The following is a 19,223-nucleotide window of genomic DNA, read 5'->3' as shown; positions in this document are numbered from 1 at the left end:
ACAACACAACTTGGGCTCTGGCTGGAAGGCAGCCCCACCAGGGGACGCACCTGAGTACACTCAGCAAGAAGGACAGCAGGGCCCAATACAAAGTTCTCAGCATCCTATTTCCATGCCTTCTCTGCCTGACTGTTCAGAACACCTGACACATACAAGTACAGGTACATGTTTGTTTCTCTTCTTCCCCAAGAGCATGGGGCTCCGTGAGAGCGCAGTGGAGACTTAGTTATCACTCCTACCCCAGTCTTGCAGGCTGTCTGACACACAGTCCCTACTAAATAAATATCTGAATGAATGAAACAGAAATTTCTACTTGCCTATGAAATCCCATAAGCCTGGCTATGTACCCCTGAACTAGGATAAGCCTGGTGTCTCTAAAAACATTGTCTCTGATTTCATTGAACTATAGAAAAGGGAAAACAAGTTTAGTAAGCCAATCTATTCCTCCTTCTGTTTTCCCAATGAACAGTGATTTGTAACAGTTCATGATGTAAATAATAGTTCTGTTTGTTACACTGGGTATTTACATAAACATCTGAATTAAAGAAATTAACAAAGAACTTACGAGAATTTTAGGAGAGGTTCCAGGCCATGTCCAGGGAATTCATTGAGAATTTCCATGGCTGTAACACAACCTACAGTTGGTATTCCTTCTGTATAATCACTTCCAAGCAAATAGGCCAAATTTATTAATTTATTCCGGTCTAATCCTATAAAAGTAAAAATCATTTTATATTTTTAACATTTTTACTAGAACACACCAAGCAAGCCTCTGCCTCAGGGCCTTTGCACTCTCTAGGGCCTTTGTCAGACACGCTCATCCCTAAGGTATGTACAACACTCACTACCTCTTTTTTTTAGGTCCTAGCCCAAAAGCTACCTATTAGTAGTCTTTCCTTAGCACAACTCTGTATACGACAGCACGCACACTTCCTGTGCCTATAAGTCACCCTCTCCTCTTTTACAGCTTTATTTTTCTATATGGTACTTATGTCGAATTATGGTTTACACTTATCATCTGTTTCTCCTACCAGACTTTCATTCTCCGCTGTTTCCCCACTGCCAAGGACAATACCTGGCATAGAGGAATTGATATATATTTGTTAAATAAATGGGAAAAGGAAGAATCACTGCCAGAAAAGCCAACAGAGGGCCAAGAAGCTCACGACTCCAGCAGGAGTGACCCCCCCCTGCCTCCCCATCTCTACCACCTTTGGTTTACTCTGGAGACCTCAGGTAACCAGTCAAAGTCTAAGCAGGTCAGGGAATTAAAAATGCAGAACATGCCTAAACATTACTAGGGTTTTAATTCTTAATTCTAATTTAAAAATCCTATTCCTCTATATAAGCAAAAGATCACTTACATGAAAACTTGTATAGACCAACCATTTCCATTAATACATCAAATTAGTTCTTTGGACAGGAAAAAATTCATAATACAAATTCAAAGTAATCATACTCTGAAGTCTTACCAAGTTGGTTGTGAAAGTCCACATACTGGTAATATTCTACAAACTTGTTTTTACTAAAAAAGTTTTTATAGACATGCCGTGCTCCAAACAGCCAAATATCACTGTCATCAGTGATTGTTCCAGAAGTTTGATCAGTCAAATCCAGGATGGCGCACTGAGCCTCTGCTTCCATGGGAGCCTCAATGTAGGGAATCCCAAACAGGCGAAGAAGTTCCTGAGGAGTTACAGACACACAATCACCCCTGTGGAATGCAGGACCTGGCCGTGACCAGAAATGGGAGCAGTGTGTAAACATTTCACTTACTGCATTCCCTTGGGGAATCCGATTCAGTACAAGCAGCGCTATGTACCATTAAAGGAGGCTTGAGCTGGTACACCTACCTGGCTTTCCAGGAACATCTGCCCTGTCACAGTAGCAGCAATCCGTTCTTGCTGCTGTTTTTGTGCTTTCAGTGAATTCTGTTGTTCTAACAGGTTGCTCTCCAGAGTTTCCAGTTCCTCCTATAAAATAATTTCATCTGTAGATAATTATATTAATAGTCCAATTAAACTCATGTCTTACAAAAAGCTTGCATTTAGTCTGAGTAAATTACCAAATAAGCTCTCTTCCTTATGAAGTTTTCCACTTGGATTTCTGAGTAAGTCTAATTTCTTTAGAGTTCCCTCACTAAATCACACGGAAGTGGAGACCATCCCAGACAGCAACCTACACAAAAGAGGAGCCATCAGCAAGAACAAGATGTATGCAAATAGAAACTGCGCGTAAAGAAACTGTGGTATAGGGGGGCCTGGCTGGCTCAGCCAATAGAGCATGGGATTCTTGATCTTAGGGTTGTGAGTTCAAGCCCCAAGTTGAGTGTAGAGATTACTTAAAAGCAAAATCTTTTTAAAAAAGAAAGAAAGCAAACTGTGTTATACATGCATACAATGAAAATACTACTCAGCCATAAAAAAACAATGAAATCTTGCCTTTTGTGACAACATGGATGGACCTTGAGGGCATTATGCTAGTAAAATAAATTAGAGAAAGACAATTACCACATGATCTTTCTTACAGGTGGAATCTAAAAAAATTTTTTTAATTAAAAAGATTTTAATAGGTTGTAGATACAGAGAATAAATTGGTGGTTGCTGGGGAGGTTGGGGAGGGGGAGAAATGGGTAAACTGTTGAGTTTTGGGTTTTTGAGTTTAAACAAATTGAATTAAAAGTCTGATGGGTCCTCAAAAGATTAAACACAGTTACCCTGTGACCCAGCAATTCTATTCCCTAGGTGTGGACCAAAGAGAAATGAAGACATACATCCTCACAAAAACCTATACATGGAAGTTTATAACAACATTTTTCATAATAGCCAAAAAAGTATAAACAACCCAAATGTCCACCAAATGATGAACGAATAAAATGTGGTATGTATCCATACAGTGGAATACTATTTGGCAATAAAAAGAAATAAAGTCCTGGGGCACCTGGGTGGCTCAGCCAGTTAAACGTCCAACTCTTGATTTCAGCTCAGGTCCTGATCTCTCGGTTTGTGAGTTAGAGCCCTGCATCCAGCTCTGCACTGACAATGCAGAGCCTGCTTGGGATTCATTCTCTCTCTCTCTCCCTCTCTCTCTCTCTCTCAGTCTCTGCTGCTCCCAGCTCACTCGTGCATGTGCATGCTCTCTCTCTCTCCCAAAATAAATAAATAAACTTAAAAAAAAATTTTTTTAATTAAAAAAAAAAAGAAGTACTAACACATGCTACAACATGGATGGACCTTGAAAACATTCTGCTAAATGAATGGAGCCAGAAACAAAAGGCACAAGTTGTATGCTCCCATTTGTCTGGAATTTCCAGAAAAGACAAATCCACAGAGACAGAAAGTCGATGAGTGGACCACTGATGAGTGGTTCCCAGGGGCTGAGGGAAGACATGGGGTATGACTGCTAATCAGTACAAGGCTTCTTTTTGGGGTGATGCACAGGTTCTAAAACTGTGATGATTACATAACTGTGAATACACTAAAAGCTATAAACTGTAAAAACTAAAATCAATTTCTATAACATCAAAAATATGAAATACTTGGAGATGAATCTGACAAAGGATATGTAAGAGTTATACAAGGAAAACTGTAAAACACTGCTGAGAAAACTGCAAAAGATCTAAGTGAATCAAGATATATCCTGTGTTCACTGATCAGAAGATACAGTGTTGCTAAGATGCTAATTCTCCCTAAATCGATCTGTGTATTCAACGCAATCTCATCAAAACTGAGAAGCTAATTCTAAAATTTATGTGGAAATGCATAGGATTTATTACAGTGAAGCAACTTTGAAAAAACAAAGTCAGAAGACTCAACTTCACATTGCCTCAAAATTTGTGATGTTTTAGTTGATTTTGGTATATCATTCAAGGCACCAAAGCTCTTTTATTTTTCTAGCACCACTGAAAAGACTATCCTTTCTCCATCCAACTGCCTTTGTAGCATTGTTGAAAATCTGTTGTCCATACACGCACAGATCTATTTCTGTACTTTCTATTAAGTTCTGTTGATCTATGTGTCTACCTTTATGCCAAGAGTAAACTGTCTTGATTATTGTTGCTTGGTTCTGTTGCTGGACTCTATTTTGTTCTACTGGTCTATGTATCTACCCTTTAGCGAATACTGTCCTGATTACTGTAGCTTTATAGTAAATCCTGATATCAAGTAGTATAAGTCCTCCAATTTTTTTTCTTTTTCAAAATTGTTTTGAGTACTCTAGCTTCGTTGCTTTTGCGCATAAATTTTAGAATCAGCTTGTTAATATCCAACAAAAATTTCTGTTGGGTTTTACTGGAATTCCATTGATCTATGGATCAGTTTGGGGAGAACTGGAATCTTAATGATATTGAGTCTTCCCATCCAAAACTACATGTATTTAGGTCTTCCCTGATTTCTATCATTAGTGTTTGCAGTTTTGAACGTTATCTTTCACATATGTTATAAGCTGCACACACAGTATTTTATGCTTTTAGGTGCTACTGTATGTGGTTCTTGCTGTAGACTGAATTGTGTTCCCCCAAATTTCACATGTTAAAGCCCTAACCCCAGATGTGACTGCATCTGGAGATAGTATCTTCAGGAGATAATTAAGGTTAAATGAGGTTATAAAGGTGGAGCCCTAATCTGATAGGACTGTAGCCTTAGAAAAAAAGATATCTCCTTCCCTCTCTCCCTACCCTCTTCCTCCCCTCCTCTACCAGCCCCCTCCCGCACCCCACTCCACCTGCACCATGTGAGGACATGGCAAGAAGGCAGCCATCTACAAGCCAGAAAAAGAGCTCTCACCAGGAAACAATAGGCTGCACCTTGATCTTAGACTTCCCAATCCCCAGAACTATGAAAAAATAAGTTTGTTATTTAAGAAAAAAAAAAAAAAGCATGCAAATAGCTAATAAATGTTCATCCAGTAACTCCTTAAAGCTCAAAAGCTGTTTAACTTGGCTCTTTCTTAGCAATAAGAAATGTCATATTATGTCATATTATTACCAAATTAATATCTTGCCATTCATTGAGTGAACTGTCTGCATCTTTTTCAGCTTCGTCACGTGGCTCAATATCCAAGGCCTCACTTCCAGAGTTGTGTCTTAGGGGGCCCTCGGAGTTACCAGCGGCTTCTTCCTTCTCAGTTCCTACTGGTTCCTCTTCATCTTGTTCAGAGGGAGGTCTGGAAGTTTCATGTGACTCAGCTTGAAGTTCATCACTACTAGGTACACTCTGGACCTCAATGAAACTTCCTGGACCAAAATGAACAAGATCACTTTATTTATAAGTGAAACATTAAAACTATCCTGAAATCATCAAGAGCTATCCAAAGTATCCTTAAAAATGTTTCACGGTGGGACACCTGGGTGGTTCAGTTGGTTAAGTGTCCAACTCTTGATTTCGGCTCAGATCATGATCTCACAGTTTGAATTCAAGCCCCGCTTGGGATTCTCTCTCTCCCTGTCTCTCTGCCCCTCCCCTACTCATGCTATCTCTCTCTCTCTCAAAATAAATAAATAAGCAAAAAAATTTTATAAAAAAATGTTTTACTCTAAAAAGATTTGAATTTAATAGAAAACATGTAATAACATATTACTATTAAACATATTTAATAATAAATATCTATAACTTCACAATAAGCCTTTTCCTTTAGGTAAACTGGCACTGCCTTTGAAGTTAGGAACCAAGCTTTCAAAGATTTGCATATAAGCTTTATGCAAATATGCTAAGTTAACTAATATTGTTTTAAAGTTCACAAAAGGGAATAATCAGAGATGTAAACAATCATGTAGGTTGTTAAATATGTTTTCAGGCTACTTCACTAGAACATAGCAAAGAATGAAGCTGTGACTTAGCGGAAAGAATCCTGGATAAGTACTCAGGGGAAATAGCTCTTCTCTTACACTTGCCTTCCCTCCTATCTTGTGTCTTTTCTTTTCTGTGAAAAAAATTGATTCCCTTCCTTCCCTTCAGGTGGAGGAGGCTGGATTTCAGGATGCAATCAGGACAGAGTGGGCTGGAGATCCCAGAGTGGGGACTGGAGCCAAGAAGACAGCCAGGACCAAGGAGGACACCAATGGGATCAGATGGTTACAAACCGAGAGAGAACAAGCAATTAGTTAATGTATTAAGGACAACAGGAGTCAGGTTTTTCAGTTTGGAAAAGAAATTAGAACAAAGGTGGAAGCTAATATGAAATCTGTAATACTGGATTGGACTGCAGATACCAGTATGAACTTACAGATTTGTACATGTGTAATTCATACTTATTTGTAGAGAAATAAATATAGATGGGTGTGTGCACGTTTGTGTGTGTATACATAAATATATTTCCTGGCTTTGTCCCTGACAGGGCCTGAAGCAACGACACCCCAGTAATGGTGAGCACACTCAGTGTCCAGACCTTGGTTTCCAAACATCATGCTCCATTACAAGGATGAGGGCTCTTTGGTGAACTGCTTGGACCCAGAGAAGGACAGGGCAGGATAAGTAGAAAAGAAATCTGGAATATCTTGACCAGAAAGTAAAGAAATGCTCAAAATATAATGGGGAATTGTCCAAAGTCACAGGAGCCAGCCTAAAGGGGCCCACACTGGCCAAAGCTGGGACAATTCCAGAAATAAAGTATGATAGCATCATAAATCACAATAATCATAATAAAGTAAGAATTCTTGGGTCCACATTGATATAAAAAATAATAAATGGGGAAAAGGGGGGAAATCTTCCTTACAGAAGGATGTAAACCAAAAAATACATAAGGAACAATGAACTAAAACACTATCATTTGGCAAGAAGCCTTGGGTGGCTCAGTCGGTTGGTCATCCAGCTCTTGATTTCGGCTCAGGTCATGATCTCAGTAGCAAGATCGAGCCCACAGCAGGCTCTGAGCTGGCCATTGAGCCTGCTCAAGGTTCTCTCTCGCTCTCTCTGCCCCTTCCTGGCTGGCACACTCACACACTCTTTCTCTCTTTCAAAAAAAAAAAAAAAAAAAAAACCCTACCATTTGGCAACATGATAGTAATCACTTAGGCAAAAATCATCAATGAATGCTAAAACAGGTGGTAAAGGTTTGTTCAGAAACAGCATATTTACACAGCCTCAAAAATTCCTTTCCATAAAATACTAATTACAAGGAAGAAACAGTATCTTTAGAATGAAACTCAGCAGACACCAGGAAAAAAGTTACCTTGTGTATGTGTAGAGTCAATTCTCGCTATTCATTGCAGTATGTTCGATAAAGTCACTGCAAACTCCTAATCCATGAATAGTCGTTGTTCACAGAGTAAATATATTTATAATCTCAAATCCTAATAACAACCTATCTTGGTAAATTCTGTTTTCTTTATCTTACAAAAGAGGAAATGAGGTTTAGGAGTGTTAAGAGACTTGCCTGAGGCTGCCCCACTAACAGGTGCCAAAACTGGGATTCAAATCCCATCCAACTAGACCCTGAGCCAGAGCTTTTGGTCTACACTTCCCTGCTCCCTTCCATATTCACGCTCTGGTCACCTCTGTAGGACAGCTGAAATAAGAAGGCACAGTGACACCTTGTTCAACCCCAGCTGGGAACGGAATGGCAATTCTAACTTTTAGCCACTTTATTCAGGTCCAGGAATGACCACAAAGACACTACTGATTAAGTATTGATTCTGCGTTACAAATAAATTTTAGTAAGTAGGCAACTTCGCAAATAAAAACCTGTGAATAATGAGGATCGGCCATACATGGGGCACCTGGGTGACTCAGCCAGTTAAGCGTCCGACTTCAGCTGAGGTCATGATCTCATGATTCATGGGTTCAAGCCCCATGTCTGGCTGTGCACTGACAGTGCAGAGCCTGGAGCCTGCTTCAGATTCTGTGTCTCCCTTTCTCACTCTGCCCCTCCCCTCCTTGTGCGCGCTCTCTCTCTCTCTCTCTCTGAAAAATAAACATTTTAAAAAAATGAGGATAGCCATATAGAAGTCTATGTACATATAAATGTATATAAACAAAGAGATACGATAAAGCAAATGTGGTAAAATGCTAGCCACTGAGGTACTGGGTAAAGGAACTAAGATGTTTTGTAATGTCTTTCAATTTTATTAAGTGTTTTATTATTTCAAAACAAGAAGTTATAAAAAACTAAAAGACTCACCTTTACCTTTTCCAACTAAGGTACTCCCTCCTTTTATATTTTTTTTAATTTTTTAATGTTTTTTATTTATTTTTGAGAGAGACAGACAGACAGACAGACAAGAGTACAAGGGGATGGGGCAGAGAGAGAATAGAAGACACAGAATCCAAAGCAGGCTCCAGGCTCCCAGCTGTCAGCACAGAGCTCAATGCAGGGCTTGAACCCACGAAACATAAGATCATGACCTGAGCCGAAGTCGAACTCTTAACCAACTGGGACCCCAGGTCTCCCTTTAATTTTTTTTTAATGTTTATTTATTTTTGAGAGAGAGAGAGAAAGAGAGAGAGAGACAGAGCGTGAGCAGGGGACTCCCTCCTTTTAAAAACAACAACAGAAAGAACCAACTTTGTGTCCTTGGCAAAGTCATTTCACCTTTCTGGGTCCCTAGTTCATCGCCAGAACAAAGCGGGAGCGAGACTACACTAAAGGATCCCTCGGCTCCTGCGGATGAGAAACCCTGCAGTTCCGAATCTCTGAAACAGCACAAGCACCTACCGTCAGATTCACTTTCTTCAGAGTCGATTTCCATTGGCTCCGTGGACTTTGGAACTGAAATGAAGTCCTGGTCTGCAGATTCCACTGGGTTCTTGGCTGCAGATTCTTGGATGGTTTTCAGGAAATTCTCATTCTCTTTAGCATCAAACAATCCCGCATCTTCCAAGTTCCTTTTTGCCTCTGAAGGGACAATTTGTGTATTATTCGTTTCGTGCAAAATGACAGTGCCAGTGATTTTAGAAAGAGGATTTTTTTCACATTCTGCTTCGTCCTCACTTGAAAGAACAGAGGAAACATATTTTCTGCCCGATGGACAAAGGTCTGGTTGCAGCTCAGACACTTTGGCATATGTTTCATCCCTCGATACAGAACTCGAACTTGTCGGAGGTGTTGGAGTCCCTTCTCCTCCACTCTGGAGTCCGGGTGCATCGCTGTGTCTCTTCACTGTGCTTTCTGAAGGAACTGGATCTTTTCTACCCTTAACTGTGGACTCATCACTTGTCTGAAAGGCTGTGTTCACCACAGTGAACCTCGGTGACATTTCTTCTTCTGGAACACGAGATTCGCTGACGGGCTGTGACACATGAGCCGAGTCTGCCGGCCTCTGGCCACTGTCAAGGCTGGTGTCGCACTCCTGTGCAGAGTTCACACAGGCCAGGTGGGGTCCTGCTGACAACAGCATTCCTTTTCCATCAACTTCCTTAAGGCCTTCATCAGTTTCCTCATCAGAACCCTCCTCAGGCGGCTTTTTCACTCCTGACGCTCCCGTCTGCACATCGTTTCCTGCGCGCATTTCCATGTCTTCATCGTTATCGTCAAGAGCCTTCTGAATAGCTAAGAGCGTGAGCGGTGACACGGGTACGTTCTCCCCGTCAGACTGCCTTCGGCCCTCGCTCTCCCACTCCTCCTCCAAGCTGCCCCCCAGCACGGCAGCTTGCACAGCCAGGGACGTTCTTGGAGGAGGAGGGGTGGTGGCAGGCTCTTCCTGTGGCTTTGGTTTTCCACATGGAGAGGACTTCACGTCAAAAGACTTGCTCTGCATTTCACTGGAAGAAGGAAGAGCCTCTGAACCCACCCCTGCAGCTTTCTTAGCTTGAATACCTGAGGAAGAATTAAAACATTTCTCATTACGTAGTTTTACAGTAAGACACTATACCTCTAGTATGATGAATAAAACAACGCTGCTTCTCATAAATGAAGTTACAATTTTTCATTTAATCAGCACTGAGTTAATTTATTAATTTTAAAGTGGGCTGGTACATGAACACTGAATAACGTATAGAACTGCTGGATCGCTATAACATACCCCTGAAATGAATATAACATTGTATGTTAATTATACTGGAATTAAATGTTAAAGCAGTAAATTACAAGAATAAAAATAAAGAGGGTTGGTACAATAGTAGGTAATCCATTAACAACTACATACATTTATTACTGCACAAGTAGAGTCTAGTTCATAGAATTCAGAAACACGATAGATTTTTGGTTTCCAACCATCAGGTAAGTGATGGTGCCTGATACCTCTTATCAAGATGTAATGTGAAGTGTCTTCAGAGACCACTCTCCTCGACTCTACCTCCTTCAAAAAGCCCCCTTCCTCTTCATATTGTCTTTGGATTTGTCCGGACTGTTGCTGATTCATTTCCCTTTGGACATTTTCTATGTGTTGGTTTAGATAGTTTTTTTTAAGCAAGCCTTTGAGCTGGTACTGTGAAAAGTCATTAGACTCCTAAAAGAAAATAAATAAATATAATGATTCTTTTGTATTAAATACAAATAATATTCCCACATTTCCATCCCTTTCCCCAAAAGGGGACAAAGAGCAATTGATTTTTCCCACTGGTGATATTTTTGTATTATAAAAGTAAAATTTGAATACTAGCAAAAAACTATAACTGCCTTATTAAAAAATAATCTTTAAAACAGAAAGAACTGGGCAAAAGAAATCACGAATACTGTTTATGACTTAATGATTTACTCAAAAAACATTTATTGAGCATGTAATGCATGCCAGGCACTGTGACATTTTGATTACGGCTTAATAGATAGGCAACCTTCCAGAATGCAAGTAAGGTGCCTAGCACGGTCCCTGACCTATAAAAGACACCAAATAAATCACAACAGCCACAGTTATTAATGATAAGTTAACATTTATAAAGCAATTCCTGGGAAGGCATTCTTCTAAGAGCTTTTACGTGTCATCCCATATTATTTCCAACCACCCCACGAGACACATGCCATTATCTCCATTTACAAATGAAGAAGCTGAGACAAACATGTTAACTAACCTCCCTAGAGTTGCAAGGCTAGTAAGTGGTAGATATGGGATCAAAAACAGGTTGCCAACTTTATATTGCTTCTATTACTATTATGTTATTATTTACCATCATTACTATTACCAATATTGCATTTGCCCAATGTACAGATTATACAAAGGTCCCACCTGGCTGACCTAGCACTTCCCTTTGCTATCAGAAGCACAGATTTAATGGGCGGCTGAGCCACACTACCCTCCCATCTACAGACCCCAAGCTCCATGGTGGCAGGAAGAGAACAAAGGGGAGAAAATCATTAAGGACCGTCTCCCTTCTTCCCATGTCTTCCCACCATTGTTTACATAACCCAAACTGTATCTCCTCAAAGGCCAGCCAGAGATCTTTTCACACTTAAGAAATAAAGTACTTGATACACAGACTGAGCCTGGATTTTTCCCCTGAAATGAAAATAAATTTACTCCTAACCTTTGTATATCATTTCTGTGTACCTTCATATCTTCCTATGTTCACATACTTCGTGGAAAAACAAAGAAGTGATAGGGAAAGAAAGAGCGCCTGTCTGCCTTTTGCATATTTTTGGTATCAATTTGAGAAATGTTCAAAAGTCTGTAGGAAAAAAAAAATACTACATCCATTCATCAGGAATAATGCTGCTGCAAAATGCATATTCTGTCGTCCAGTGAGTTAGAGAATGATGTGAGAAATCATAGGTAGTAGCAGTAGAAAGGGAAACAAAGCTCATTTGCCCACTAAAGGCAGTAGTAACTTCTGGTGTAGCACGACCAGGAGACAAGCTTGACCCCAACTACGCACACCACCTGCTCCAGGTTTCTGTGGCTGTAGAGCCAGCACAGATGCTCCAAGCTACGGATTGAACCACTACTGAACACTTATTATGTGAAAGATACCGACATAGGTGCTGAAATTACAGAAGTGAGCACGACAGGCACATGTGAATGCTCAGAACCAGAAAGAAACATTACAGGGTGTTACGAGAAGACAGAGCAGGAGGCAAGACTTGGTCTTAAACGGTAAGTCAAAAGGCTTCTTTGAAGAAGTGTGTCTAAGTTCAAACTTATAAACATATGATGCTTCCTAGGATCTCGGAGACACAAATGCTGTTTACTAGAAGCAGATATTATATAAGTAATGCTTATCAATTTCCACTTTTCTCTAATGAAAAATCTTGCTGAAGTTCTTAATCGTAAGCATGGATATGCTGTTGTATATTTCACCTCTGGCATTGCTTCAAATAATGTTCTTCTTCGCTTGGTAAATTCTTTCATATCAGTCAAGATTTCATGCTTTATTTCAAGAGGCAAGCTGCTGAAGTCTTCAGATTCAATATCTATCGCATGAGGATTATGAAAGAACTCTTCCTGTAAAGAGTAAAACATAACACCGTGAAATTTACATTTCATACACTTAATTCTATTTATCCTGAGAGATATTTATTGTACTTACAAACATAGTTCTACATAATCTACAACAGACTAAACACAGTTGTACATAATCTGCACTAGGTACCAGTGAATAGACAGATTAAGGAATACAGCCATTCACTCACAGATTCATCCAGTAGAAAAAATACTTACCAGACACCCCTAATGTACCAGACACTGTTCTGGGTGCTAGGGTATTATGCAGCTCATGCCAGATAAAGTCCCTACTCTTAGGAGTGAACTAAAGACATAATAATGAAATAAATAAATAAGTGAATGAACAAGACAATAAAGCAGGTTAATCTGATTAAGAGAGTTGATTAGGAGAACAGGAAGAGAAAAAACATTTACTGGTAGACAGAAAAGACCTCATTAAAAAATGACCTGTGAGCAGGGACTTGAAAGACACCAACAAGCCTGATCAGGACATCCCAGGCTGCAGGAACAGCAAGTACAAAGGCCCTAAGGCAGGAATGAGCCTTTGATCTTTAAACATTATTTGTAACTCCCTTAATTAGATTAGTTTTGCTTTGGTCTTAACCTATGATCAAAAGTGAAATAAAAAGTGAAAAATTCACAGACATGAAAAAGTATAAAACTTTTCTAAATTTTAACTAATTACCAAAAGTGCTTTAAAACTCTTCTATAAAGAAAATAAAATAATACAGTTAGCTTTCCTGTATGTAGGCATGGTGTATTGTGTATGTCCAAAGCAGCCAGCACTGAGGACAGGCCAGTCATGCTCACAACACCCATGCTTTTCCCTCAGTAATGTTCCCAGCAGCCCTCTGAAGAAGCATCATTATTATTTTTCTTCTACAAAAAAAGAAAGAAAAGCAAGCCAGCCAGCCAGCCTTGGAGAAGTTACTATGTCTAAGATCACACAGCTAGTGAACAGGAGGGCCCACACTTAAATGCAGGACTTTCTGACCACAGTGCTCATGTCTTCACCAAGACTGCAATCTTTCACTACATTAATAATGCAGAACCTCTACAAGTTGAGGGATCCTGAGCCTGAGGTTTTAGCTCAAAGGTCTTTTTCCAGATGTACCAAAACAAGAGGAACATAAAAGACCAGTTAAGTTGGGAATCAAAGAATGTTACCCACTATTCAAGAAACTTGAAAAAAATTTTAAAAACTTGTATAGACATATACAATTCATAAAATTCATATGTACAGACATATACAATTCATAAAAATGTCATCCATTAAAACGTGTGTGGTCATGATTTTAGAACATGACCACACGTTCTCTGATCCCTCTTTTCATGTAATCCTTCCCCTTAAATAGGGGGTGGACCAGCTTCTCACAGACAGGACGTGCAGGAGGGGAGACTGCACGACTTCTGAAGCCGGCCAGAAAAGGCCACAGGGCCCTGCCAGGCACTGGCTCTTGGGATGCCGGCCCCTGGAACACAGTGCCACGCTGTGAACGAGCTCAGGCCACACGAAGAGGCCCCAGGCAGGTGTTCTGACTGACAGCGTCAACCGGCAGACATGCAGTGAGGAAGCCCTGGAGGGGGCTCCAGCCCCAGCTACAGTCCATCTGCACCTACCCGGCAGTCATGCAGACAGCACTGCCTCGCTGAGCTCACCAACCCCCGGAACGGGGAGAGAAGACGACACACAAACAACCATTTCCACGTCACCCAGTTACACGGCAATGGGCGAGTGGAACCTAAGCACAGACGTGGTTACACATGTATGCATACATGTATACCTGTCACATACAGATGTACCCAGACACACACAGGTACTCAACCGAAATGAGGAGGGAGGGAGAATGGACTAACATATACCGAATTACCTGAAGTCATTTATGGGTGCTACCTTTTCTATATTTTTACACAGGTATGCATTACTATTTGTTGGTGGGTTGGTCAGTTGGTTGGTTGGTTGGTTGTAAAGGAAAGATGGCTTATTTTGGATATCTGGATATACATAATGGCCAACCAACTCCACATAAATGTGCGTGGGCACATGTGTACTCATACGTATATTCACACGTGCACACTTATACACACATGCACAGTAAAGAAGGCGTCTGTTTTTCAGGAACTTTCATAAATTCACGCCACCTCATTATTCATTTTTGTGTCATTCATTTCAAATGGTAGAGCATATTCTGAATTCAAAAATTACGTATGTACCTGTAATGCTTGTTTCTGACTCATTCTTTCTTGCCATTCTTTTTCGTCTTCTTCTTCTGAACTGAAAGCCAAGCATACGTTTACAGTATCTATGATTTAATGACTTATGAAAATACTGCTTGAGGCAAGGGGCTGCTAGCTACAGGGGCTACAAGGGTGAGTAAGATGGCAAGACATGGGTTGCCCTTGTTCCCACAGTCTGGAGGGGACACGTGTGAGTGAGCAATTACAGTATGATCTAGTAACTTCCACCACAAGAGAAGAGTAATAAGGAAAGTCACCTCTCTCCAATCTGGGGGGTCCTAAAAGCATTCTGGAATCTGGCAATTACACTGATTGCCCTGAGCCCCAAGTAAGTGAGAGGTCTAGTTGTAGGGCATGAGGAACATTCATGCAGAGAAGTATTCCAGGCAGAAACCGGAAGTTCTATAAACATGTGGAAACAAGGGAAAGAAAGCCTGCCTGTACACGGTATAAAAACAGTGGGTGGTTGGCACAAAAACAGACACATAGACCAATGGAATAGAATAGAAACCCCAGAACTAGACCCACAAAAGTATGGCCAACTAATCTTTGACAAAGCAGGAAAGAACATTCAATGGAAAAAAGACAGTCTCTTCAACAAATGGTGCTGGGAGAACTGGACAGCAACATGCAGAAGGTTGAAACTAGACCACTTTCTCACACCATTCACAAAAATAAACTCAAAATGGATAAAGGACCTGAATGTGAGACAGGAAACCATCAAAACCCTAGAGGAGAAAGCAGGAAAAGACCTCTCTGACCTCAGCCGTAGCAATCTCTTACTCGACACATCCCCAAAGGCAAGGGAATTAAAAGCAAAAGTGAATTACTGGGACCTTATGAAGATAAAAAGCTTCTGCACAGCAAAGGAAACAACCAACAAAACTAAAAGGCAACCAACGGAATGGGAAAAGATATTTGCAAATGACATATCGGACCAAGGGCTAGTATCCAAAATCTATAAAGAGCTTACCAAACTCCACACCCGAAAAACAAAATGACCCAGTGAAGAAATGGGCAGAAAACATGAATAGACACTTCTCTAAAGAAGACATCGGATGGCCAACAGGCACAAGAAAAGATGTTCAACGTCGCTCCTTATCAGGGAAATACAAATCAAAACCACACTCAGATACCACCTCACGCCAGTCAGAGTGGCCAAAATGAACAAATCAGGAGACTATAGATGCTGGAGAGGATGTGGAGAAATGGGAACCCTCTTGCACTGTTGGTGGGAATGCAAATTGGTGCAGCCACTCTAGAAAGCAGTGTGGAGGTTCCTCAGAAAATTAAAAATAGACCTATCCTATGACCCAGCAATAGCACTGCTAGGAATTTATCCAAGGGATACAGGAGTACTGACGCATAGGGGCACTTGTACCCCAATGTTTATAGCAGCACTCTCAACAATAGCCAAATTATGGAAAGAGCCTAAATGTCCATCAACTGATGAATGGATAAAGAAATTGTGGTTTATATACACAATGGAATACTACGTGGCAATGAGAAAGAATGAAATATGGCCTTTTGTAGCAACATGGATGGAACTGGAGAGTGTGATGCTAAGTGAAATAAGCCATACAGAGAAAGACAGATACCATATGGTTTCACTCTTATGTGGATCCTGAGAAACTTAACAGAAACCCATGGGGGAGGGGAAGGAAAAAAAAAAAAAAAAAGAGGTTAGAGTGGGAGAGAGCCAAAGCATAAGAGACTGTTAAAAACTGAGAACAAACTGAGGGTTGATGGGGGGTGGGAGGGAGGGGAGGGTGGGGGATGGGTATTGAGGAGGGCACCTTTTGGGATGAGCACTGGGTGTTGTATGGAAACCAATTTGACAATAAATTTCATATATTGGAAAAAAAATAAAATAAAAACAGCGGGTGGTGAGGATGGGAAGCATGTGATTAAGGGGCTGGAATTTATCCTCAAGAAATGAGAAGCTAGGAAGTGTTTTAGGCTACACAACGACATCAGATTTGGGTTTTAACAGATTCTACACTATAAAGAAGAGATTGAGCATGGTGGGTAGGAGTTCCAGCCAAGGGTAAGACCAACCAAAGACAAAGACAGAGAAAGAAGTGTAGAAGCCACTACAGTAATTGCAAGAAAGGACGATGGTGGCAGTGATGAAGATAAACAGAAGTGGCCTGATTCAAAAGCTACTTGGGGTCTCAGGAACCCCTGGGAAAGGTATGGGGGCAGGTAGGGGCAGAGGCACACTCCAACCACAGAAGCTGCGACAATTAACAGTGAGTGAGAGGAAGTGCCAGAGGAAGAGGGGCGTGAGAAAGAGTGGCCAGAAAGGTTCCCAGGTAGCTGGACAGCACAGGCACCGTGTCACACGCGGCTGAAAAGTGCGGTCAGCTGAGGCCTGCAAAGTGTCTACTGGATTTAGCGAGGAGGACGCTGCGTGTGGTCTCTAAGCACGATGGTAGGAGACAGAAGACACAGGCTGAGAAACAGGTAGAGACAGCAAGTGTATGCAAAGGGTAAGAAACATGTGTATGAATGAAACATCAACAGTGCTAACACGGGGTCTGCAGAAAGAAGAGAACAATCAGCACAAACCGCCAAAACACAAGTTAGAATGAAAAATGAAAAATATTCTAAAAGGGACGGAGAATGCATTTTCAGTTGCATTCATTCCCACATGCCTCATCATGCAGATAAAACCCAAAGATTTAAATCTGTCTAAATACACAGACAATTACTATTTGTAAATAGTTAAACATTTACCTGTTTTTTTCCTCCTTCTGTAAAGGTGGCAAAGCATAGAGGTCATCTTCTCTTTGAACTTGAGTAAGACTGGGGAGCGCTTCATCTCTGAAAAACACACACAGACTTCGACACAGGTAACGGGATTTAGGATTTTAAGTCAGGATTTTGACGACACAAGCCCTGTTGAGGAGGTGAGAAGAGGGGAGACACAGGGCAACAGGTTTCTCGCTGCTGACCTGGCTGCCCAGGCCACTGAGGTGGGAAGTAAGCATGGCCTGGAGAGAATGAGGGCGGCTCCTCAGCACCTCGGCCAGGGCCTCGGCTACAGGCATGGACACATGCCTCGTACAAGTACAAAGTGCACGCAATGCATCATTACAGCCGTTTTCTCTCCTTATCAAAGCTGACACCCACCAGAGAATTTTCACAACTTCAAATTACCAGGTCAAATGGACACCGCACTTACCCCTCTCATGTTACCACCTATTATCTGCTGAGTTAAGGTTAGGGACAGCGTTAACCCAACAAAAAATTAAAAGTTTTAAGTCTTTAAAATTAATGCAATTTGCTTCTTGCCTTTTGCTTTTTAAGGCAGTTTTGATAGCTTGTCTTTTCAAAAATGTTTTCAAAAGCTTCTCTGTAGTTTTTTTGGAATCACTCGTTGCCAAATCCTTTCTCTGCCTTCTCTTAGCCTGTGAAAAGAAAGGGTAGAGGATTCTATTTCAGGGTATTAGTATATTAAAAATATTTCTCTAATTTTTTCTATAGAATGTGGTTTGTCTGAGCTTTCAGACTATGGATGCTTTAGTATTTCCTCCAAAGTCTTGTTTATCAGTGAAAATGTTCAGGTCTCTGATATGTAAAGCACACCGAGTTTCCATCTAGCGATTACTGAAAGAACTAACTAGTATACAGTATTTGGGAAATGATTAATTTATTTTCAGTTTCTTTTAAATATCCTTTAATGTCCCCAGAAGCCTAAAACTTAACAATATAGTTAAGTAAATGCTTCTCCAAAGGATTATATCAATTAACTAATGTATTCTGTAAAAATCACTGTTATGCCAAAACCAATTTCTGCTATTGGCCTTTATAAAATAACATTACTCAGATGCAACCCCGTCCCTCAACATCCAAGATTATATCATAAGAAATCTTAAATTATAGAGAAGTATCTTTAAGTAATGTCCAAGTAGGAAAAAACAGAATAGTCTCCATGCTTACGGTAGAATATAAGGAAGAAACACAAAACATTCTCTTCCCTTCTAAATTAAGATATAACACTGTGGAAGTGTAAGGTGTACAATGTGTTGATTTGATACATTTATATATTACAAAATGATTACTACAGTAGTGTTAGCTAACACCTTTAATCATGGGGCAGGGAAATTGGGAAGATGTTGTTTACTTTAGATAAATTCTGGAGTTCTTTCCTGTCTAATCCTTCCAAGGAGTGCCTGATACAGTGTATCCTGGATAATTTAAAACTGCAACATGCGAATCTACACCTCTTACTGAGGGAACAAATATCCCCAAGCTACTGCAGATCCTTACTTTTATCCTATATTCTCACTTACTTAGACAATGCCTGTCCAATGTAATTATGAAGTGATGAGCTGGCATTTTCAACACATAAAAGTCCTATGTCCAAATGGGTGCTATCATTTGGGGCATACACAATTACTCCAAAGTTCACGTCTTTGTTCCAACATTGTTTGAAACTACTTTCAGAATAAAGAAACTCCTGGGGCGCCTGGGTGGCTCAGTCAGTTGAGCATCCAACTCTTGAGTTAGGCTCAGGTCATGATCTCACAGTTTGTGGGATCAAGCCCAGAGTCAGGCTCTGCAGAGTCAGAGTCTGCTTGGGATTCTCTCTCTGTCTCTCTCTTCCCCTTCCCCACCCTTGTTCTAGGAAGGAAGGAAGGAAGGAAGGAAGGAAGGAAGGAAGGAAGGAAGG

At 40.6% G+C, this 19,223-nt stretch overlaps 1 protein-coding gene across 2 annotated transcripts in view; it reads right to left on the bottom strand.

Moving 5' to 3' along the window:
• Positions 1 to 19,223, bottom strand: part of BIVM (basic, immunoglobulin-like variable motif containing) — a 78,182-nt gene that overhangs the window by 7,553 nt on the left and 51,406 nt on the right. For both annotated transcript variants that reach the window (XM_049647193.1, XM_049647194.1), the window contains 10 exons: positions 17,843 to 17,958; positions 17,285 to 17,371; positions 14,522 to 14,582; positions 12,164 to 12,307; positions 10,174 to 10,381; positions 8,650 to 9,750; positions 4,986 to 5,233; positions 1,854 to 1,973; positions 1,473 to 1,686; positions 566 to 710 (listed from right to left, as the gene is read on the bottom strand). In XM_049647193.1, the coding sequence (XP_049503150.1) occupies positions 566 to 710; positions 1,473 to 1,686; positions 1,854 to 1,973; positions 4,986 to 5,233; positions 8,650 to 9,750; positions 10,174 to 10,381; positions 12,164 to 12,307; positions 14,522 to 14,582; positions 17,285 to 17,371; positions 17,843 to 17,958 (2,444 nt within the window). The remainder of the gene's footprint in view (positions 1 to 565; positions 711 to 1,472; positions 1,687 to 1,853; positions 1,974 to 4,985; positions 5,234 to 8,649; positions 9,751 to 10,173; positions 10,382 to 12,163; positions 12,308 to 14,521; positions 14,583 to 17,284; positions 17,372 to 17,842; positions 17,959 to 19,223) is intronic.

Source organism: Panthera uncia, assembly GCF_023721935.1.
Source record: "Panthera uncia isolate 11264 chromosome A1 unlocalized genomic scaffold, Puncia_PCG_1.0 HiC_scaffold_16, whole genome shotgun sequence".
Lineage (NCBI taxonomy): Eukaryota > Metazoa > Chordata > Mammalia > Carnivora > Felidae > Panthera > Panthera uncia.
Note: the sequence above shows the minus strand (reverse complement) of the source record. Positions and strands in the feature narration are given on the sequence as shown.